Source organism: Lissotriton vulgaris, chromosome 11, assembly GCF_964263255.1.
Source record: "Lissotriton vulgaris chromosome 11, aLisVul1.2, whole genome shotgun sequence".
Classification (NCBI taxonomy): domain Eukaryota; kingdom Metazoa; phylum Chordata; class Amphibia; order Caudata; family Salamandridae; genus Lissotriton; species Lissotriton vulgaris.
In genome coordinates this window covers 28,676,892-28,700,540 of record NC_141699.1, presented here as the reverse complement: position 1 = coordinate 28,700,540, position 23,649 = coordinate 28,676,892, and the positions used below count along the sequence as shown (strand labels likewise).

The 23,649-nt window shown below is 49.8% G+C and overlaps 1 protein-coding gene across 1 annotated transcript in view; it reads left to right on the top strand.

The window, feature by feature from the left end:
* PIWIL1 (piwi like RNA-mediated gene silencing 1) overlaps nt 1–23,649 on the top strand; it is a 1,696,151-nt gene that overhangs the window by 218,695 nt on the left and 1,453,807 nt on the right. Inside the window, exon 3 of the mRNA XM_086942674.1 lies at nt 5,918–6,059. Coding sequence (XP_086798800.1) covers nt 5,918–6,059 — 142 coding nt within the window. The remainder of the gene's footprint in view (nt 1–5,917; nt 6,060–23,649) is intronic.

Sequence of the window (23,649 nt, the reverse complement as noted above, 5' to 3'; positions counted from 1 at the left end):
ACAGTATATACAAATGCCCGAGGGGCACGGAAAACCATATACTCTGAAAGTGGAATGCGAAATTCCTAGCAGGTAAGTACAGTACTAATAGCTTTTGGAATCGCTAGGACTTGACTAGGGAATCGTTAGATTATGTCTAGGAGGCCTAGGGGACTCGGGTGCAGTGTGTGCACTCTCACGCGAGATGCGGGACAAAAGTCTATGGTAGCTAGGAATTAGAAAGTTAGTGTTCTCGGGCGAACCCGACCTGGTAGGGAGAAAACGAAAGTAGATTCTGACCCTTGGATAGTGAGGCTATGCTGGGGCACCGAAATGCCGAAGTTACCTAGCCCAGGGGCTGCAGCTGCATAGGTCTGAAAAGACGTCGGGAATCCTCGTAGACGGACCAGGAGCCGGAAGAAAAGATGCTGGCCGGTGACCAGTGAAGAAAGTTCAGTCGGATCCAAGCCTGGATCTTGAAGATAGATGACACCTGAAAGCAGAGGGGACCAAGTTCGAGACTACTAGCCAGTAGTCAGTGGGCACCAGGAGGGCACCGGATGGTAGCCACCTCGACTAGGTGAGTGGGTGACGCTTGACTCGAAGATCTCACGGACCAGGAGGCGTTGTCGGCGACCAGGATGGAGGATCGAGCTGTCCCACGAAGATAGAAGCTGTCGGCGTCGCTGGACCCAGGATTGGGCAACAAAGCCTTGGCAAATTCAAGCCCACGCGGTGAACCTAAAATGGCGTCTGGAGTGGACCAGGAGGGTCCGGGGTGCCTCTCTTGAAGAAGGAAGCAAAGGCCAGCCTGGAGCAACCAGACCAGCAGTCGTGAAGTCGTTGGGCGTCGTTCAGAGGGCCACAAGCCAGCCGGCTAGTAGCCAAACAACGCGGTGCACAGCAAACAGCAGAAGGGCCCCACGCAGATCGTGGAGATGCAGGGGGGCTGATCTTGGGTGCTGGAGCTGCGCAGGGTCGGGGCTTCTCGGACCCCAAAGCACTCACCAGTGGAGGACACGGTGGGCTTGCAGTAAAGATGTCGTGCAGTCTTGGCGATCGTCGGTCCCTTGAGGTCTCGTCGCACTCACGGTTCTCAGCTGGGCTGTAGAGGTGAGTAGAGGTCAGAGGTGCCAGGGAAGCCGGGTCTCGTCGAGCTGGGTCGTCGGATTCGTGATGAAGGACTTGCAGCAGACCGCAGTGTTCTTTAGGATGGTGCCTGCGGATGCAGGGTGACTACTCCTTAGCCACAAGGGAGAATCTTGAAGAAGAAATCGTGAAGTCCTTTCGAAGAAAGTGGTATCTTGATTCCAAAGATGATCTAATTTTAACAGGGGGCCCGCTCCCATCTTTATACTAAAAAAGGGGGCTGACCCGGTGACTAGGTCCTGCCTATGGGTGGGACTAGGTGGGGGGTGGTTACACCCCTCAGCCATGCCGGACTTCCCCAGGCCAGGGGCTGGTGTGCCCCTGGAACTGGTTCAGACCGGCCTATGCGTAGTGAGCACCGGGGTGCCACTCAGCAGTCACCTTCCTGTAAAGCCCTGCCTACCCAGGATACACAAAACCATGTCTGGGACGGTGCTAGCACCGCCCCTGACAGGAAACCCTTTGTCCAGGCTCCCCTCGCTGGAAGGACTCCCAGCTGCAGGGGGTCAGACTCGTGTCTGTGGTGGCAGCATCCATTTTGTGGAGCTGAGGCTTCAGTTAACTTTAACCGGGGTTCACAGTTACATACATGTCGTGTCCCTCTAGAAGGGTGGAATGCTAACCCCGTCGCCAGAATTGGCGAGGGGTTAGTATTCCAATTCGTATGACACCTTACTCGACATGTTTTGATAAAGCAATACCAAAGATAGCATTTAACCGCGAGGATTATAATGCACTTAAGAGTATATGGTATGCGATATCATGGAACAGCTATTAGGACTTGATTCCGCAAGCTGCAGACAGGCTCAGCTCATGCCAGAGCACCATCTCACACGATTCCAAGCACTCTGCCTTCAGGATTGTCAAGGCCTGCCATAGGAGTGACTGATAGGAATCTGTGTGTCCATTTTAGGGTTAGGTATAGGTATACTACACCTACAGCAAAGGGTGATTACACGACTTTGCCCCAGCTGTCATGCAGCCAGTTGTGTCAAATTTAGGAGGCCAGCCAGGGGTGGCACAATACGTGCTGCAGCCCCTGGCAGCCCTGGGTACACCTATGCCCTGAGTTACAGGGTCTGATAAGGTGGCCCAGTACCAATTGGTAGATGCACCTAGGGTACATGAGGTAATTTAGAAAGAGAACAGCCAGGCTGTGGGTCTGATTGGCAGGCCCACAGCCAGAGAAAGTCGTAAACCAGTGAAACAAAAGCAAAAAAATCTGGGTGATCATAGGATTGCAGACCCTACTCTCCTACAACATCCACTCCACCCAACATACCCACAAAAAAGCCGTCCTATGTCCAACGAGCACTTGCACTTGTTGCAGCAGGAAGTCAACGTCATGATGCAAAAAGGAGCAATAGAGCTCGTGCCCCTGCAAGAACAAGGTACGGGAGTTTACTCCCTGTACTTTCTAATTCCAAAAAAGGACGGATCCCTCAGGCCCATCTTAGACCTCAGACCTCTAAACTTTTACATTCTGTCGGAACATTTCCATATGCTCACGCTGCAGCAGGTTCTCCCACTGCTTCGGCAAGGGGACTTCCTGGCAACTCTAGACCTCAAGGATGCGTACTTTCATATTCCACTGCATCCTTCACACAGAAAGTACCTCAGATTCACCATTCAAAACCAGCACTACCAGTTCAAGGTTTTGCCTTTTGGGGTCACCACAGCGCCGAGGGTCTTCACAAAGTGCCTGGCGACGGTGGCAGCGCATCTAAGACGTCAAAACATCCACGCCTACCCCTATCTGGACGACTGGCTCATTCAAGCAAAGTCGGCCCAGCAGTGCGCCGACCACGTGTCCCACACCATTCCCCTTCTGCACGATCTGGGTTTCTCACTGAATTATCCAAAGTCACATCTCCAGCCCGCCCACATACTGCAGTATCTGGGTGCGACTATAAACACTCTGGCGGCCACTGCGCAGCCGAATTCAGTGAGAGTCAACAGCATTCAGTCGCTGATCCAAAGATTCAGACCTCAACACTCGCTTCCAGCCAGAGTGTTCATGCAGTTGATAGGCATGATGGCCTCCTGCATCTCCATAGTCCCGCATGCGAGACTACATATGCGTCCGCTTCAGGAGTGCTTAGCACGTCAGTGGACTCAGGCTCACGGGCAATTAAAAGACCTAGTGTTGGTGAGCGGTCGGGCATACACCTCTCTGCATTGGTGGAATCCACGAAACCTTTGCAAGGGCCGACCGTTTCAAGAGCCTGTGCCGCAGATCATCCTGACAACGGACGCTTCTCTCCAGGGTTGGGGAGCGCATGTACTCCAATACACGGTGCAGGGACTATGGACACTACAGCAAAGGAAGATGCACATCAATGTACTGGAACTGATGGCAATCTTCATGGCCTTAAAGGCGTTCAAAGTACATCTGTGCAACAAGGTAGTGTTGATCCGAACGGACAACATGACAGCCATGTACTACATTCAGAAACAGGGGGGCACACACACTCTCCGCATCTGTCTCATCTGGCTCAGAGCTTGTGGAAGTGGGCCATTCAGAGGAACATTTTCCTCATGGCAGAACATCTTCCAGGCAAGGACAATCAGATGGCGGACCTGCTCAGCAGGCACAGCCATCAAATGCACGAGTGGGAGATACATCCATCAGTACTCCAACCGTACTTCCAAAGGTGGGGTCATCCAGAGATCGACCTGTTCGCCACCAGGGAGAACTCAAAATGCCAAAGCTTCGCCGCCAAGTTCCCACACCCGCAATCACAGGGCAATGCGATGTGGATGAACTGGTCAGGCAGATTTGCGTACGCTTTTCCCCCGGCACCCCTGATACCGCTGGTGGCGCGCAAGCTCAGGCAGCACTCGATGACTCTCATCCTAGTTGCTCCAACGTGGGCTCGCCAACCATGGTACACCACGTTTCTGGAACTCTCCGTGGTACCGCATCAAAAGCTTCGTCTCGCACCCAGCCTTCTGACGCAGAGCCATGGCGACATTCAGCACCCAGATCCGCAACAGCTCAACCTGGCGATCTGGCTCCTGAAGTCCTAGAGTTTGGCTACCTCAACCTTCCTCCGAATTGCATGGACATCATTCGGGAGGCTAGGAAGCCCACTACTAGAGCCTGTTATGCGGCTAAATGGAAGCGGTTTGTCGTCTATTGCACAAACCACAACATTGATCCACTAGATGCTTCTATTCAGAACATCTGTTACCTGTTCCATCTATACAAGTGTAATCTGGCATATACTTCCATTCGCTTTCACCTGTCTGCGATGGCCGCATACCTCCAAAATAGACGGCACCTTTCCCTTTTCAAGGTGCCTGCCATCAAAGCATTTCTAGAAGGCCTCAAAAGAGTCATTCCGCCACGGACTCCACCAGCTCCTGAATGGAACCTCAATGTGGTTCTTACAAGACTGATGGGTCCTCCCTTTGAGCCTCTACATTCCTGCGAGGTTCAATTCTTAACCTGGAAAGTGGCTTTCCTTGTAGCAATTACATCGCTACGGAGGGTTAGCGAACTGCAAGCCCTCACAATCCAAGAGCCTTTCTTCCAAGTTCATGCTAATAGGGTGGTGCTCCGCACAAACCCTAAATTTTTACCCAAGGTTGTGTCTCAGTTCCACATCAACCAAACCATTGAGTTGCCGGTTTTCTTTCAGAATCCAGAGTCACTGGTGGAGCGAATGCTCCACACCCTTGACGTTAAACGGGCCCTAATGTATTACATTGATAGGACCAAGGATTTTAGAAAAACTAAGCAACTCTTTGTCGCCTTTGCGCCACACCACAAAGGTAACCCTATTTCCAAGGCTGGTATTGCTAGGTGGATCGTGAAATGTATTCAAATCTGCTATGCAAAGGCCAAGCGCACTCTTAGCATTCCACCAAGAGCCCACTCCACCAGAAAGTTGGGGGCCTCTATGGCTTTCCTTGGAAACATTCCCTTAGAGGACATATGTAGAGCAGCCACATGGTCTACCACACATACATTTACTAAACATTACTGTGTAGACGTGCACTCCAAACATCAGGCAGCTGTAGGGCAGGCTGTTCTCAAAACACTTTTCCAAACTGCTGCAGCTGGCACGGGCGGCCGCCGCAGCTAAGGGAGGGACTGCTATGTATTCTATGCACAGATATGAATTCAGCAGCCCACATGCCTCGAACTGCAAATGCTACTTACCAGTATGCATCTGTTCTTGGCATGTAGGGCTGCTGACATTCATATCGCCCGCCCTCCTCCCCGGTGCCTGTAGCAGCTGCAGGGTTCACATAACATTTCATGGCATGGTCATCTTTCACTGAGTTTCACTCCATCTTGGCCACAATGGCTAAAAACAATCTGGGGATGGAGTCGATGCCCATGCGCACTGTAGTCCAGGGGAGGAGCCACCTATCTCGTGATACTTCGAAGACTCTTCCAGGACAACAATGTGCAATCATCCGGACCCAACACTAGGCGGCAATCTATGCACAGATATGAATGTCAGCAGCCCTACATGCCAAGAACAGATGCATACTGGTAAGTAGCATTTGCATTAATCAACTGCTTTGGGATCCCATTCGTGGCTGACACCATTCAAGTGCTAACAACTTTGAGGATTGTCCTGGATGAGAATTAGGATTACCTACCTTTCATTTCACTACCACTGCTTGATTCTTTTTTAAATTATATCCTAACCATTAATCAACTAGTATGTAATTGTATTAGCTGCTTTATTTTGTTTAGGGTAGGTGACTGTATTCTGATCCTTTTCTTCAAATCACAATGTGACTTTTTTTCGTTTTTAATTACAATGTAAAGATCCCTCAACCTGGTCCACCAAGGCCTAGGTCTACACAGCATCTGCCACCACAACAGCAGCCACCACCAGCTGAAGGGGAACTTGTTGGACGTGGGAGGCAACGTATTGTAACTGCACCTGCAAGGCAACCATGTGGTGAAGGTAAGACTGGGATTCAAACATGTTTTCATGAACTACTTTCCTATGCATGTGTTTATAATGGCTGCTGATTTATAGATAGCAGATAGTCACGCAGTGACCGGTGTGTTTGACACAGCAACTCTTCCTTGGGCCTGTAAACCTCCTCTCAGGTCACCATGGTTTTAGTTTCATGTCAAGGCATTGAACGCTGGGCGTTTCTGAGGATGTCTGATCAACATTATTTTTCACTATTGATCAAATGCAGTGTTTTCCGTGGTTTGCCTTCTACCATGTTTGTTGCAAGAGGGTCATAACTTGACATACTGTGTCTAGTCTGTTTGTCTGTAGAAATACACCTCCTTTTACTTGAACCTCTTCTTCACAAGCTGCTTAACAGTCACAAGCGCTGACTTTTCATGACTACACATGATCCTGGAGCACATTGTATTTGTAAAGTGCAACATTCATCTCGAGGGACGTCACATTGCTAGGCGAGGGGTATCCTGATAGTGTGAGTGCGGTTGTGAATAGTTTCAGGTTGGAGCGTCGGCCGGGATGGTAGGTGGCTTTGACTATTATCTAGGTAACTGGGACGTTTTTAATTTCTTCCTAAAGGACAGGTATTTGTCAGTTAGGCGTAGAGCTAGTGGAAGTTCATTCCAGTGGACGGCTGCTAGTTTGGATAAAGATAGGTCTCCTGCTCTAACCCTTTTGGTCTGTTCATCTTGGCCAGGGCCTGATGGTGAGACTTCAAGTTTCGTGGAGGAGCATTGAATTCTCCAGTATTAGGCTGTCTTTCATAGATTCACAAGCCTGAATAATTCCCCGTAATCGAAGTGTGAGTCCCACGGTACATAAAATAGTAGTAAGAAACATATATACATAATATATATATATATTTTCGAAGCATATGAGCTGCAGATCCTACACTTAGCAATAGACAGCCACCTGGTGTTGGGCTCGGATGATTGCAGGTTGTCTTTCTGGAAGAAGTCTTTGTAGTCACGAGATAGGGGACTCCTCCCTTGGACAATACTGCGCATGGCCATCTACTCCATCCTCAGATTGTTTTTTTCCGCCACTGGGTTCGGATGAAAGTTTTCCGCTCCGGCTAGAAAAGCCTTTTCTGCATTTTCGAAGCGAGAAACTTTAAACAAACTTTTTTCAACATCGAATAGACTATCGACTTCACCAGCTACATTCCGGTGCGTCGACGCGGGCCGTTGGGCCTATCGGCGCCGTGAGGCCTACGCCTCATGGACAGAACTCCATTCAAGAGATGCCCGGTATGTCGAGCAAAATTCCCTCATAGCGACCATCAAGAGGTTTGTAACCTGTCTCTCGCCAGAACACGACAAGTCGACCTTTACAGCCTGTGCCTCCTTCCGATCGAAGAAGACCATCCGGGATCGGAGGGCCATCTTTGAGGAGGAGCTTTTCGAAGAAGACGTCTCGGAGAACGAATATCCAATCGAAGATATCTCCGAGGACGAGGCTCCACTCGGCGCAGAAGAGGACTCGCCTGATCACTAAATTATATCGGGGGCAGAGGATTCGGACGATTCGATTCCATCTCGACAACCCGTGAGTACATTTGCCCCTGCACGACAGACACTATCCAAACAAAAGGCAACGGTCAGCACTCCGCCCATGGGGCCCAGTCGAGACCGAAATTTACCCTTTAACGCCTCGGCACCGAAGAAACACCATGTGCCAATTACACCTCCTCCATTGGCACCGAAACATCCTTCGACACCGGAGAACTCGTCGGCACCGAAAACAAAACATCCTTCGGTGCCCAAAGACAAGGACACTTGAGCACCCGTACCAAAAGACACATCGGTGCCAAAACCTGTACCAGACCCGAAAGCTTCGACTCCGAAACCTTCTGGTTCCAAAAACTAAGAGGGGAAGCCAGTTTCCGGCGCAACAAGCCCAGCAAAACCTGTCTCCACACCGAAACCTCCAAAATCGGTACCAAAGACCCCAGATAAGACTAAACGACCTTCGGCACCGAAAACATTGCCACGGGACTCAGTTACTCCTCCTAAGGCAAAAAACACTAGACAACCTCTATCGGCTCCGAAAAAATCGATGCCGAAGAAGATTATAGAAGAGGAAGAACTGTTAAGACCAGATCCTAGACAGAAAAAAGTCCATATTAATCCAAAAACTGGACATGTGGAAGCAATTGCTTATTAAAAAAAAGACCAGCAGACAGTTGCCAGAAAGGACTGCAACTTCTCCAATGCACCCTTCCTCTCCACCTTCTTCCTCTCCACCTTCTTCCCCTCCTATTACTCCATATATTGAACCTTTAACTTCTCCTATTCAATCACCTGCATCATCACACCACACTGACGAGGAGTATGATTTAGGTGGGGGGGATGATGTTCCAGAGCCACATACATACCCTTTAGATGAGGATATCAACACAGAATATCCAAAGGATAACGATACATATCATTTTGCACCAAACCATGCACCAGACATCCCTGATCCTCAGTACTACCCAACAAAACCTTCCCCTACAGAGGATAATTTTGGGTTTAATCATTTATAAAACAGAGCTGCACTTTACCATGGGGTTCCTATGCACTCTGATGCCATTGAGGAAGACTTCTTCTTAGACACTTTTGAACAGTCACAAAGATCTACCCAAATATTACCAATGACTGACAAAGAATCCAAGATTATTGATGCGTCAGGGAAACCAATTACTGCACAAGCAACAAACATACGGCGCATAGCAAATACACAAGCTTTACTCTCGCGCTACAACAGAGCCCATTACGATCAACTAGAAAAGTTAATGGAACACCTACCAGATAAACACAAAGATCTGGCAGGAGAGCTTTTACAGGAAGGCAAATTAATATCTAATGCCTCAATTAAATGCGCACTAGATGTAGTTGCCACAGCATCCAGAGCATTTAACACTAGTGTTATTCTCAGGCGTCACGCATGGTTACGCATTTCAGATTTTAAACCATAAGTACAAACTACCATCCTGAACCAGCCCTTCAATCAGAACCAATTGTTCGGGCCGGAAGTAGATAATACACTAGAATAGATGAAGAAAGACACAGACACCGCTAAGTCTATGGGGGCATTACAATCCACCCAAACTAGAGATTCTTTTAGCCGCTCCTCTTATAGAGGAGGCTCCAAGCAGACGGGCGCAGACACATTTTAAAACGCACACACAAACCTCCTCTAATAAAAGCTGTTTTAGAGGAGGATACAGAGGCAATAACAAGGGAAGAGGTAGAGGTAGTAACAACAACCGCTCTTCTTCCACTCCTAAACAGTGACTTCCCTCTGCCTACAGCATTCCACTCCTGTGGGGGGCAGACTTTCACAGTTCCTACCTGTCTGGAACTCTATCACAACTGACAGGTGGGTAAGACAAATTATCCAACATGGCTACTGCCTAGAACTCACAGCAACCCCCCCAAACCTACCACCCAGGCAGCGTCCAATGTCTGCAGAACACATAACTCTGCTTCAACAGGAAGTTTTAGCACTTCTACAAAAAGATGCTATTCAAGTAGTTCCGTTAAGAGGAACAAGGAACAGGAGTTTACTCCCTGTATTTCCTAATTCCAAAAAAGGACGGGACATTTGGACCAATTCTCGATCTCAGGCCCCTCAACCACTACATACAATCAGATCATTTTCACATGATCACGTTACAACAGGTACTCCCATTACTACAACAGGGAGACTTTCTGTCCACACTAGACCTAAAGGACGCCTACTTTCACATTCCAATACATTGCGCGAAGGAAGTATTTAAGGTTTGTCATACAAGGACAACACTATCAGTTCAAAGTCCTTCCATTCGGGGTCACAACAGCACCACGAGTGTTTACAAAGTGCTTAGCAGTAGTGGCAGCACATCTCAGAAGACAAGAAGTTCGAGGCATGTGGGCTGCTGAATTCATATCTGTGCATAGATCGCCACCTAGTGTTGGGTCCGGATGATTGCACATTGTTGTCCTGGAAGAGTCTTCGAAGTATCACGAAATAGGTGGCTCCTCCCCTGGACTACAGTGCGCATGGGCATCGCCTCCATCCCCAGATTGTTTTTTTCCGCCATTGGGTTCGGATGTGTTTCGGTTCCCTCTGTCGGAATCGATAGTTGTTTAACTTTCCTAACTTGAGACCAAAAGGTCTTTAGGACTCGCGTCGGTATTGTCCATCGTTCGGGTTGGCTTATTTATCGGCTCCGAACACTTGCTGCCCTTCCGCGTGCTGTCGGCGCTGACGGGCCTACACGACGCTCCAGACTACTTCAACATGGAACGAACTCCGTTTAAGAGGTGCCCGGTGTGTGCCTCTAAGTATTCGCACCTCGACGTGCACCCAGTGTGCAACAGATGCTTGTCGCAGGACCACGACGAGGCCAGGTGTATGGCCTGCTCCAAGTTCCGGTCGAAGAAGACTCTCAAGCTACGTCGGGCCGCGAGACTGCAGGCCCAGTTATCGGCACCCCCTCCAGCCAACATCTTTGAAGAAGACGTTGAAGACGACACCGTCCTACAAGTTTCGGACTCTGAGCCAGCGTTGGACGATGAGAACTACGACGCGGGAGATGAGGAGTTCGAGGAAGTCGTCGAGGAGGTAGGGGACGACGACGGGGCCATTGCCACCGTGGAGGATAGCTCGGAAGAGGAGCATCCTCATATTGACTCTGGGGCCGAACCCCAGCATAAGGCCCAGGTCGAGGGATCGCCTTCGGGCCTTACCCAAGACCTCAATACTCGTCCCACGGCCCCGCCTCCGGGCCCGGCCACGGACATTAGAGATGCGCCACTCCCGGTACAGAAACCGAAAGTGAAGCCATCAGGATCCGCACCATCCGTATCGAAACCGAAAGTGAAAGTCGCACTGGTGGGACCAAAGGCTCCAGAGGCCTCGGCGCCGAAGTCCAAAATGGCCGCCGAGATGAAGAGCCACGCCAAGATGGCCGACCCGAAGACACCGAAGGCGAAGACGCCTGACGCGGCTGCGTCGGCGCCGAAGATGGTAGACGCGCTGAAGGGCCGCGTCGACGCCAAGAAGGTCGATGACCCTAAAAAAGCCTCAAAGAAGCGTCAGGACGACCCCAAAGCCCTGGCTGCGCCGATCCCGGTCGACAAAGCCAAGGGCGGTGATGTGTCGGCTCCAAAGACCGTGCCTTTGATCACTGACCCGGATCAGGACTCGGACTCGCTCGAGACGGTCCAACCCTCGCCGTCCTTTACCAAGAAGGTCACGGAGTCCCTTCAACGCATTCGGAAGGATGCAGTGGCTCCCGAACCGAAGGATGTGGCGCCGAAGCCTCCACAGAAACCGGCGAAGGCGCAGACGCCGATCCACTTCACGCTGCCGCCAAAGACGACGCCGAAGGCTTTCGCTCCGAAACATGGGGCTGGGGTGCCCTCGAAGCTGGTGTCCACGCCTAAAGCATCTTTGGTGGTGCCGAAGCCTCGGCTCCAGCCACTCGCTGACGAAGAGCGTCGAGAGGTTGTCATCGACGCCAACACAGGCAAACTCTCTCTCCTTAAAAGGAAGATCACACCGGAGCCAGTGTTGGAACATTTTCGTATTCCACTTAAAAAGAAGTTGGACTCTGCGGGTACTTCTGCCCCTATGGAGCCTGCATCTCCACAAGGCCTCAAACTCTCACCCACTCACTCTAACGCTGGGGAGGGTGACGGAGACGAGGAGGAGGAGTACAATTATCCAGCGTACTCGGATCCAGAGGAGGTCAATGAGCCATGGTCTGCTGGAGGCGACCCTGAGGACCCTCAGTCAGGACAGGAGCCGCAGCTTTTTGCTGCAAAAACTTCCCCAACAGAGGACTCTGCGGCCTTCAACGCTCTAATTGAGAGAGCTGCGGCCAATCACGATGTCTACCTCCATGCGGACCCAGTGGATGTCGATTTTCTGTTTGACACTTTCTCGGTGGCTGAAAAGACTGTCAAGACATTGCCAATGCTCAAAGGAGTGCTAAAGCACGCGCCAGAGGTTTTCAGGGAGCCCACCTGGGCGCGAGTCATCAATCCTCGTATTGACAAAAAATACAAGGCAGCGCCCACTGATCCAACGTACATCAAAGGACACTTGCCACTTGACTCTTTAGTTGTATCCAACGCACGCAAGCGGGCAAACTCGCAGACCACGGGTGATGCTCCTCCCCCAGACAAAGAATCGAAGATCTTTGAGGCCTCAGGAAAACGTATTGCGGCGCAGGCAGCTAATATTTGGCGCATTTCAAACACGCAAGCCCTACTTGCACGCTACGATAGGGCACACTATGACACCCTAGAAACACTTCTACAGCACTTACCTGTTCAGTACAAAGAGGGAGCTGAAATGTTAATTCAGGAGGGGAAGCTTATCACCAACGCTTCCATTAAGTGCGCACTGGACGTGGCTGATACCGCCTCCAGAGCTATAAACACTAGCGTGCTACTGCGTAGGCATGCTTGGCTTAGGATATCAGGCTTTAAACCAGACATACAGACCACCATCTTAAGCCAAACAGTTAATCCAGACCACCTGTTTGGGCCTGAAGTGGATGCAACCCTTGAAAAAATGAAGAGACACTGACACTGCTAAGTCTATGGGGGCCCTGCAGTCCCAGCAGTTTCGGGGTGGTTCCTTTCGCCGCTCCAATAAGAGGCACCTCAAGGGGTCAGGCATCACAATCCACGCAATACTATAAAAGCAACACCCAGACCTCCTACACCAACAAGGGTAGAGGTGGTTACCGGGGCAACAACGTCAAAGGCAGAGGACGTGGAAATAACAGCTCCAGGTCCTCCACCGCCAACAAACAGTGACGCCTTGTCACTGCCCCCCGACCACACAACACCAGTCGGGGGGAGACTCCAGCAGTTCCTGCCCGCGTGGAAATCCATCACCACGGACAGGTGGGTCAAATCTCTTATCCAATACGGTTACTGTCTGGAACTCACTTCCACTCCACCAAACATACCTCCAAGAACCCGTCCTATGTCTGGCGAGCACTTGCACTTGTTGCAGCAGGAGGTACAAGTCATGCTGCAAAAAGGGGCAATAGAGCTCGTTCCACTGCAAGAAAGGGGAACAGGGGTTTACTCTCTGTACTTTCTAATCCCCAAAAAGGACGGATCCCTCAGGCCCATCCTGGACCTCAGGCCCCTCAACTGGTACATTCTGTCAGAACATTTTCATATGCTCACGCTGCAGCAGGTTCTCCCTCTGCTTCGGCAGGGGGACTTCCTGGCTACTCTGGATCTCAAGGATGCATACTTTCACATCCCCCTGCATCCTTCACACAGGAAGTACCTCAGGTTTACAATTCAAGACCAGCACTACCAGTTCAGGGTTCTGCCTTTCGGGGTCACCACAGCGCCCAGGGTCTTTACAAAGTGCCTGGCGACTGTGGCGGCGCATCGAAGACGTCAAAACATCCACGTCTACCCCTACCTGGACGAGTGGCTCATTCAGGCAAAGTCGGAACAGTGCGCCGACCACGTGTCCCGCACCATTCATCTCCTGCACGATCTGGGATTCTCACTGAATTACCCAAAATCCCATCTCCAGCCCGCCCACATACGGCAGTATCTGTTCGCGACAATAAACACTCTGGCAGCCACTGCGCAGCCAAATTCAGTGAGAGTCGCCAGTATTCAGACGCTGATCCAACTATTCAGACCTCAGCACTCGCTTCCAGCGAAGGTGTTCATGCAGTTGATAGGCATGATGGCCTCCTGCATCTCCATTGTCCCGCACGCGAGGTTACATATGCGTCCGCTTCAGGAGTGCTTAGCACGTCAGTGGACTCAGGCTCACGGGCAACTAACAGACCTAGTGTTGGTGAGCGGTCGGGCGTACAACTCTCTGCATTGGTGGAATCCACAAAACCTTTGCAAGGGCCGACCGTTCCAAGAGCCTGTGCCACAGATTATCCTGACAACGGACGCTTCTCTCCAGGGATGGGGAGCGCATGTACTCCACTACACAGTGCAGGGACTATGGACACTACAGCAAAGGAAGATGCACATCAATGTATTAGAACTGATGGCGATCTTCATGGCCTTAAAGGCATTCAAAGTAAATCTGTGCAACAAGGTCGTGTTGATCCGGACGGACAACATGACGGCCATGTACTACATTCAGAAACAGGGAGGCACACACTCTCCGCAGCTGTCTCATCTGGCTCAGAGCATGTGGAAGTGGGCCATTCAAAGGAACATTTTCCTGATGGCAGAACATCTCCCAGGCAAAGACAATCAGATGGCGGACCTGCTCAGCAGGCACAGCCACCAAATGCACGAGTGGGAGATACATCCATCAGTAATCCAACCGTACTTCCAAAAGTGGGGTCATCCAGAGATAGACCTGTTCGCCACAAGGGAGAACGCAAAATGCCAAAGCTTCGCCGCCAGGTTCCCACACCCGCAATCGCAGGGCAATGCGATATGGATGAACTGGTCAGGCAGATTTGCGTACGCTTTTCCCCCTGCACCTCTGATACCGCTGGTGGCACGCAAGCTCAGGCAGCACTCGATGACTCTCATCCTGGTTGCTCCAACGTGGGCTCGCCAACCATGGTACACCACGTTTCTGGAACTTTCCGTGGTACCGCATCAAAGGCTTCATCTCACACCCAGCCTTCTGACGCAGAGCCGTGGCGACATTCAGCACCCAGATCCGCAACAGCTCAACCTGGCGATCTGGCTCCTGAAGTCCTAGAGTTTGGCTACCTCAATCTTCCCCCCGAGTGCATGGACATCATTCAGGAGGCAATAAAGCCCACTACTAGAGCATGTTATGCGGCTAAATGGAAGCGGTTTGTCATTTATTGTGCAAACCACGACATTAACCCGCTGGATGCTTCCATTCAGAACATCATATGTTACCTGTTCCATCTGTACCAATGCAATTTGGCGTATTCTTCCATCCGCATTCACCTGTCTGCGATGGCCGCGTACCTCCAGAATAGGCAACACATCACTTTTCAAGGTTCCTGCTATCAAGGCATTTCTGGAAGGACTCAAAAGGGTCATTCCACCACGGACACCACCAGCTCCAGAATGGAACCTCCATGTGGTTCTTACAAGGCTGATGGGTCCTCCTTTCGAGCCACTACACTCTTGTGAGCTTCAGTTTCTGACTTGGAAAGTGGCTTTCTTAGTAGCAATTACATCGCTACGGAGGGTTAGTGAGTTGCAGGCCCTCACCATCCAAGAACCTTTTTTCCAAGTCCATGCTAACAGGGTGGTGCTCCGCACTAACCCTAAATTTCTACCCAAGGTTGTATCTCAATTCCACATGAACCAGACAATTGAGTTGCCAGTGTTTTTTCAAAACCCTGAGTCGCTGGCGGAGCGGATGCTCCACACCCTTGACGTTAAGAGCCCTAATGTATTACATTGACAGGACAAAGGATTTTCGAACGACTAAGCAGCTTTTCGTTGCCTTTGCATCACACCATAAGGGTAACGCTATTTCCAAAGCTGGTATCGCTAGGTGGATAGTGAAATGTATTCAGATCTGTTACGCTAAGGCTAAACGCACTCTGACAATTCCACCAAGAGCCCACTCCACCAGAAAGTTGGGGGCCTCTATGGCTTTCCTTGGGAACATTCCCTTAGAGGATATATGTAGAGCAGCCACATGGTCTACCACACATACATTTACTAAACATTATTGTGTAGACGTGCACTCCAAACAGCAGGCAGCTGTTGGTCAGGCTGTTCTCAAAACACTTTTCCAAACTGCTGCAGCTGGCACGGGCGGCCGCCAATAATAGGAGGACTGCTATGTATTCTATGCACAGATATAAATTCAGCAGCCCACATGCCTCGAACTGCAAATGCTACTTACCAGTATGCATCTGTTCTTGGCATGTAGGGCTGCTGACATTCATATCGCCCGCCCTCCTCCCCGGCGCCTGTAGCAGCTGCAGTATTCATATATATGCTCATAGCATGGTCATCACTCACATAGTTCACTCCATCTCGGCCACAATGGCTAAAAACAATCTGGGGATGGAGGCGATGCCCATGCGCACTGTAGTCCAGGGGAGGAGCCACCTATCTCGTGATACTTCGAAGACTCTTCCAGGACAACAATGTGCAATCATCCGGACCCAACACTAGGCGGCGATCTATGCACAGACATGAATGTCAGCAGCCCTACATGCCAAGAACAGATGCATACTGGTAAGTAGCATTTGCAATACATGTCTTCCCCTACCTAGACGACTGGCTCAGAAAAGCAAAATCGTTCTATCAGTGTGCACAACACACAAAACAAACAATTGAAACACTGCACAACTTGGGGTTTACGATAAACTACACCAAGTCGCACCTAGAGCCTTCACACGTTCATCAATATCTAGGAGCTACTATAAACACATCTATAGCTCTAGCGTATCCCAGTCTAGCCAGGATTCAAAGTATTCAGAACTTAGTCTCCCTTTTTCAATGCCAGCACTCTTTCCAAGCCAGAGTTTTCATGAAACTAACAGGCATGATGGCGTCTTGCATCTTTATAGTTCCTCACGCAAGCCTGCAAATGCGCCCACTACAAGAATGTCTAGCACAACAGTGGGATCAGGCTCAAGGTCAGCTCACAGACCTGGTGTTGGTAGACAGCCGTAAATATCGCTCTTTGCAATGGTGCAACACCAAAAACTTGACAAAGGGACGGCCGTTTCTAGATCTTATTCCACAGATTTTGCTCACGACAGATGCATCCCTCACAGGATTAGGAGCCAATCTCTTGCATTATACCACACAAGGTCAGTGGAACAATCAACAGAAACAGTTCCACATCAACCATTTAGAGTTGCTAGCAATTTTCCTAGCACTCAAAACATTTCAAGTACAAATCCAAAACAAAGCTGTCCTAGTCCGGACGGACAATATGACAGCCATGTATTATATACAAAAACAGGGGGGGACACACTCTGCAACTGTCCCAGCTTGCACAGAACATTTGGAGATGGGCCATCCCTCAAAACATACATCTGACTGTAGAACACCTTCCAGGGATTCACAACCAGATAGCAGATCTGTTGAGTCTCCAGTCACAACAGATTCACGAATGGGAGTTGCACCCACAAGTTCTTCAACCATTCTTCCAAATGTAGGGGCATCCACAAATAGACCTGTTTGCCACCCACGAGAACTCAAAATGCCCTAACTTCGCCGCCAGGTTTCCACACCCACGGTCGGAGGGGAATGCAATATGGGTGAACTGGTCAGGCAGATTGGCGTACCCTTTTCCGCCTCTCCCACTCATTCCACTAGTAGTACGCAAGCTCAGACAACAGTCTCTCAAACTAATACTAGTGGCTCTCACATGGGCACGTCAGCCGTGGTTCACCACACTACTAGATCTCTCACTGGTTCCACAACAGAAATTACGGGTCACGCCAGCCATCCCTGTTAACACAGAACCATGGAGAAATAAGGCACCCAGAACCAAGCCAACCGAATTTGGCTATCTGGCTCCTGAAGTCCTAGAGTTTGGTTAGTTAAACGTACCACCAGACTGTATGAATATAATTTAAAAAGCTAGAAGACCCACTACCAGAGCATGCTATGCTGCTAAGTGGAAACGGTTTGCAATATACTGTAACAACAATCACATTGATCCTCTGAATGTTTCCATCCAAAATTTCATTTGCTACCTTCTACATTTACAAAGATCCAATTAGGCTTATTCTTCCATACGCCTGCATCTAGCAGCAATTGCAGCGTATTTACAAAATAGACATCTATCTCTCTTTAGAGTACCTGCAATAAAAGCATTATGGAAGGATTAAAGAGAATAATCCCACCTAGGTTATCACCTGCTCCAGTATGGAACCTAAATGTGGTCCTTACAAGACTCGTGGACTCCCTTTTGAGCTGTTACATAAGTGTGAACTGCAATTCCTAACATGGAAAACTGCTTTCCTTGTTGCCATCACCTCTCTCGGAAGAGTTAGTGAAATACAAGCATTCACAATAGAAGAGCCATTTTTTCAAATACATCCTAACAAAGTTGTTCTTAGACCCAATCATAAATTCCTCCCAAAAGTAATTACTCCGTTCGCGCTTAATCAATCAGTAGAGTTACCAGTGTTTTCCAAACCCCAGACTCTGTTGCAGAAAGGGTTTTACACACCCTAGATGTGAGAAGAGCTCTACTATACTACACAGACAGGAGCAAATCCTTCAGAAAGACAACACAACTATTTGCATCTTTCTCTCCACCACTCAAAGGCAATCCAATCTCTAAAGGAGGAATTGCCAGATGGATTGGAAAGTGTATTCAAATATGCTACCAAAAAGCTAAGCGTACACTAATAGTTCCTCCTAGAGCACACTCTACTCGTAAACTCGGAGCCTCTATGGCTTTCTTAGGAAACCTACCAGTAGAGGACATATGCAAGGTAGCAACATGGTCCACAATACACTCCTTCACTAAACACTATTGTGTTGATGTGCAAGCCAAGCAGCAAGCTGCAGTGGGCCAAGCTGTCCTTAAAACACTATTTCAGTATGCTGCAACGGATACAAGCAACCACCGCTAGGGGAGACACTGCTGCACAGTCGTTGCTAAGTGTAGGATCTGCAGCTCATATGCCTCGAACGGAAAATGCTATTTACCAGTATGCATCTGTTCTTGGCATGTAGAGCTGCAGAGTCCTACACGCCCTCCCGCCTCCCCGGGACTTGTATCCGTTCCAGTACTCATCTTATTAGATGCACACGCATGGACACTTTCTCTTTACTTCTACTAACTCCATTTCCCATCATGGCGAAAAACTATTTTTGGATTGAGTCGATGACCATGCGCAGTATTGTCCAATGGAGGAGTCCCCTATCTCGGGACTACAAAGACTTCTTCCAAGAAGACAACAACCTGCAGTCATCCGAGCCCGAAACCAGGTGGCGATCTATTGCTCAGTGTATGACTCTCGCGTTTCGGGCACATCCGTGCCCTTGCTCACTGATGTCAAGCTGTAGTTAGCCACTGTGTTTTAAAATGATCCCCTGTCCATTTCACGCCAAAGTGTAATCATGCATAAACATAGTGATAGGTCTAAAGTGCAGGGCGCCCAGTTCATCAATGCTAATGCAGGCGCCATTTGTAAAGTGCAAATAACAGATAAACGTGTATAAATACAGTAGGCAATGTGTAATCAGACTATTCACATTATGACTGGCAATTCAATATGTTTCATCATGTTTGTTAAAGTGCTCATGTGCAATGAAAGTTTTTAACCAAAAATACACACATTTCGGTCTCCAACATAGAACAGCAATGAATGTATTACTCTGGGTTAATTGACCCCGTTTGAGCAGCAAAGCAAAAAGGACTATGATACACGGTTCACCGTTGAAGGTCATTGTCTGTCCAAATACATTTTTAACCGACCTATACATGAACCAAGCGTATGGTAAATGTGCCTCATCACTGCGCTGCTGCTTACCCCCACTATTGCGGTATAATATTTCATGCACTAATGCTGGTGACGCTGTTCATAAAAATATTGGAATGTTGATACTCAAGATAAAATACATGATTAAAGTCCGTGCTAGCTACTTGGTGCCATGATTTGGTGCTAAAATGTCCGTAATACCTTCATTCATACTTTGTGAACAAAATACTGGTTTAAAAAACACATTTATTCGCACTTTAGACGATCGTATATATACTGAAGTCCTATTAAATTGTGATGTTCGGCCCAAATGCCAGGTAGTTCCAACCTCTTCTCTCATTGTGTCCTACACCCCCACCATTATGGTGTTCAATATTTGGGTGAACTCGGCATGGTAATTCAGATAGTGCATGGCGTTAGGAGGGTGCTGATCCTATAATGTGAATAAAGTGCTAAGACAATGAGGAATTAGATGAGAGGATGGTCTCATGACCACAAATAACGATAAGTTCATGATAAAGTGCTCTGTGCAAGTGCTACTAAGATTCATAATTCTTATGTTTGCTCGGAAGGGGGTTCTGGGATGTAAAATCAGGTGCAGATAGACTAGTCACTGAGAGCCCTCAGTCTATCCTGTCTCATCTAACAGCCAAAGAGTAGAAGCTCCATACCATAGTGAGCCCCAAACAGAGACCAGGCTATATTTCCAGATGGAGTGATATGGGTCATATAAAGTTACGTAGATCCTCCCCCATATTGAGACCCCCAGGAGCTTTGCTGTTCAGTTGAACAATGTATCTAGACTCCAGTTGTCTCAAAAGCTTTTCATTGTCACCACCTTTCTTACTGGGGGTCACTGCATCGATCACAAAGTACTTAAGGTGCAATACATTCTTACCATGAGTGATTTGAAAATGTTGTGCTACTGGGTAGCTTTGGTCGGCATTCACTATCGTACACAGGTGTTGCAAAATGCATACATGGACTGCCAACTTGGTGCTGCCCACGTACACTATTGCAAAAAACACAGTTGATGGACAGAATGCAGAACAATGTATTACATTCACCCCAGTACAAAGATCTGGTCCTAAATCCATCGTTTTTTTGCACTCCACACCACCCTAGGTCAGACAATGGCTGTATGCAAATCAGCCTTGACCCTGTGCCTCATGGGAACAGTCCAGCCCGAACTACCAAGCCATGTCTTTCCTAGACCGGAATCAAGCATCCAAGGACCAGTTTCTGGCTATCAACCTTCAGCATGGATAGCTTGACTCCAGTGATATGGAGAGCCTGGGACTCACGTCTGAGCATACCCAGCCCACTCGGGGTGAAAATTGCAAAAAACACAGTTGATGGACAGAATGCAGAACAATGTCTTACATTCACCCCAGTACAAAGATCTGGGCCTACATCCATCGTTTTTTTGCACTCCACACCACCCTAGGTCAGACAATGGCTATATGCAAATCAGCCTTGACCCTGTGCCTCATGGGAACAGTCCAGCCCGAACTACCAAGCCATGTCTTTCCTAGACCGGAATCAAGCATCCAAGGACCGGTTTCTGGCTCAGCCTTCTTCAGCCTGGATAGCTTGACTCCAGACACTAGGTTGCAACTGCACCTTAGTGTTCGAGGCATGTGGGCTGCTGAATTCATATCTGTGCATAGATCGCCACCTAGTGTTGGGTCCGGATGATTGCACATTGTTGTCCTGGAAGAGTCTTCGAAGTATCACGAGATAGGTGGCTCCTCCCCTGGACTACAGTGCGCATGGGCATCGCCTCCATCCCCAGATTGTTTTTTTCCGCCATTGGGTTCGGATGTGTTTTCGGTTCCCTCTGTCGGACCCGATAGTTGTTCAACTTCTACTCGAGACCAAAAGGTCTTTAGGCTGGGCGTCGGTATAGTTGCGTACGGGTTTCTTTCTGACTCTCAGCCCCGATCTCTTGCTGCCCTTCCACGTGCTTTCGGCGCGGACGGGCCTACACTACACTCTTGCTATGGAGCGGACTCCGTTTAAGAAGTGCCCGGTGTGTAACTCTAAATATTCACACCTCGATGTGCACCCTGTGTGCAATACCTGCTTGTCGCCGGATCACCACGAGGACACCTGTATGGCGTGTTCGAAGTTTCGGAGCAAGAAGACGCTGAAGATTCGCCGGGCTAACAGGCTCCAGGCTCAGTTATCGGCTTCGGCGCCCCCACCGGACGACATTTTCCAAGAATCTGTCGAAACAGAAGACTACGTGCAAGGTTCGGACTCGAATCCCGCATCCGAAGGTGACACCTATGACGAAGGTGCGGAGACCTTTGACGAGGGTGCGGAGAACCTTGACGAAGTCGCCGATGAGGTAGGGGACGACGAACAGCCTTTTGCCACTATGGGCGATAGCTCAGAGGAGGAGCATCCCCAGCGAGACTTTGGGGTTATTACCCCTCCTACGGCCCAGGTTGAGGGATCGCCTTCGGGCCTTACCCAAGATCTAGCTATGAGTCCTACGTCCCCGCCTCCGGGCTCGGTCACGGACACTTATGAACAATCACTTACGTCCACGAAAACGAAAGTGAAGCCAACTGGTCCCGCACCCTCGGATGCGAAACCGAAAGTGAAAGTTGCGCTGGTGAAGAAGGTTCTGGAGGCGTCAACTTCCAAGGAATCCAAAATGGCCGCCTCAAAGTGCCACGCCAAGATGGCCGACCCGAAGTCCTCGGGGTCGGTGCCGAAGGCGAAATCGTCCGACGCGGCTGCGTCGGCTCCGAAGGGGGTCGCAAACCCGAAGTCGGCTCCGAAAGGGGTCGTGGACCCAAAGTCGGCTCCGAAAGGGGTCGTGGACCCGAAGTCGGCTCCGAAGAAGCGTCTAAGCGACGACGCGCACGGCCGGGGGGCCTCGGCCCCGAAGAAGGCGCATGTCGAGCCGGCCAAGTCCTCTCCGGCCTTGACGAAGAAGGTTGAGGAGAAACAGGGTGGACCCTCGAAGGAGGTATTGGCACCTAAAGCGGCCTTGGTGGTGTCGAAGCTTCGACTCCAACCCCTTGCTGAGGAGGAACGTCGTGAGGTACTCATCGACGCCAACACCGGAAAGCTGTCGCTCCTCAAAAGAAAGATCACAACGGAGCCGGCGTTGGAACATTTTAAGATCCCTCTCAAGAACAAACGGGACTCCGAGGGCTCTTCGGCTTTGGTGGAACCTGTGTCCCCACAAACATTGGGGTACTCGCCGACGCATTCCGTCGCAGCCGGTGCGGACAATGAGGATGCAGAGTACGACTATCCGGCATACTCGGATCCGGAGGAGGAGCACGTTCCGTGGACCGCCGGTGGCGACCCGGAGGACCCGCAGGGGGGTCAGGACGCTCAACTTTTCGCGGCCAAAACATCCCCGACCGAGGATTCGGCGGCCTTCAATGCCCTGATAGAAAGAGCTGCTGCTAACCACGACGTCGAGCTGCACTCGGACCCCGTGGATGTGGACTTCTTGTTCGACACCTTCTCGGTGGCCAAAAAATCAGTCAAAACGCTACCGATGCTGAAGGGGGTGCTTAAACATGCTACGGAGGTTTTCAAGGAGCCCACCCGAGCGCGTGTGGTCAACCCTCGCATCGACAGGAAATATAAGGCGGCGCCGACGGATCCCACATATATCAAGGGACACCTGCAATTGGACTCCCTGGTCGTTTCCAATGCTCGGAAGAGGGCAAACTCTCAAACTACTGGTGACGCTCCTCCCCCAGATAAAGAGTCCAAGATTTTCGAGGCCTCTGGCAAACGGATTGCTGCACAGGCAGCTAACATTTGGAGAATATCTAACACCCAAGCCTTGCTTGCACGTTATGATAGAGCCCATTATGACACATTAGAGGCCGTACTGCAACACTTGCCTGACCAGTACAAAGAGGGGGGGGAGATGCTGATTCAGGAGGGTAAACTCATTACAAATGCATCCATTAAATGTGCGTTGGATGTGGCAGACACGGCCTCCAGGGCTATCAATACTAGTGTACTGCTTAGACGCCATGCCTGGCTTAGGATTTCGGGGTTCAAACCCGACATCCAAACCACTATACTGAATCAGACAGTGAATCCTGACCATCTGTTTGGCCCTGAGGTGGATGCCACCCTGGAAAAAATGAAAAAAGATACGGAAACTGCCAAGTCCATGGGGGCTTTACAAAGTCAGCAGTTTCGGAGTGG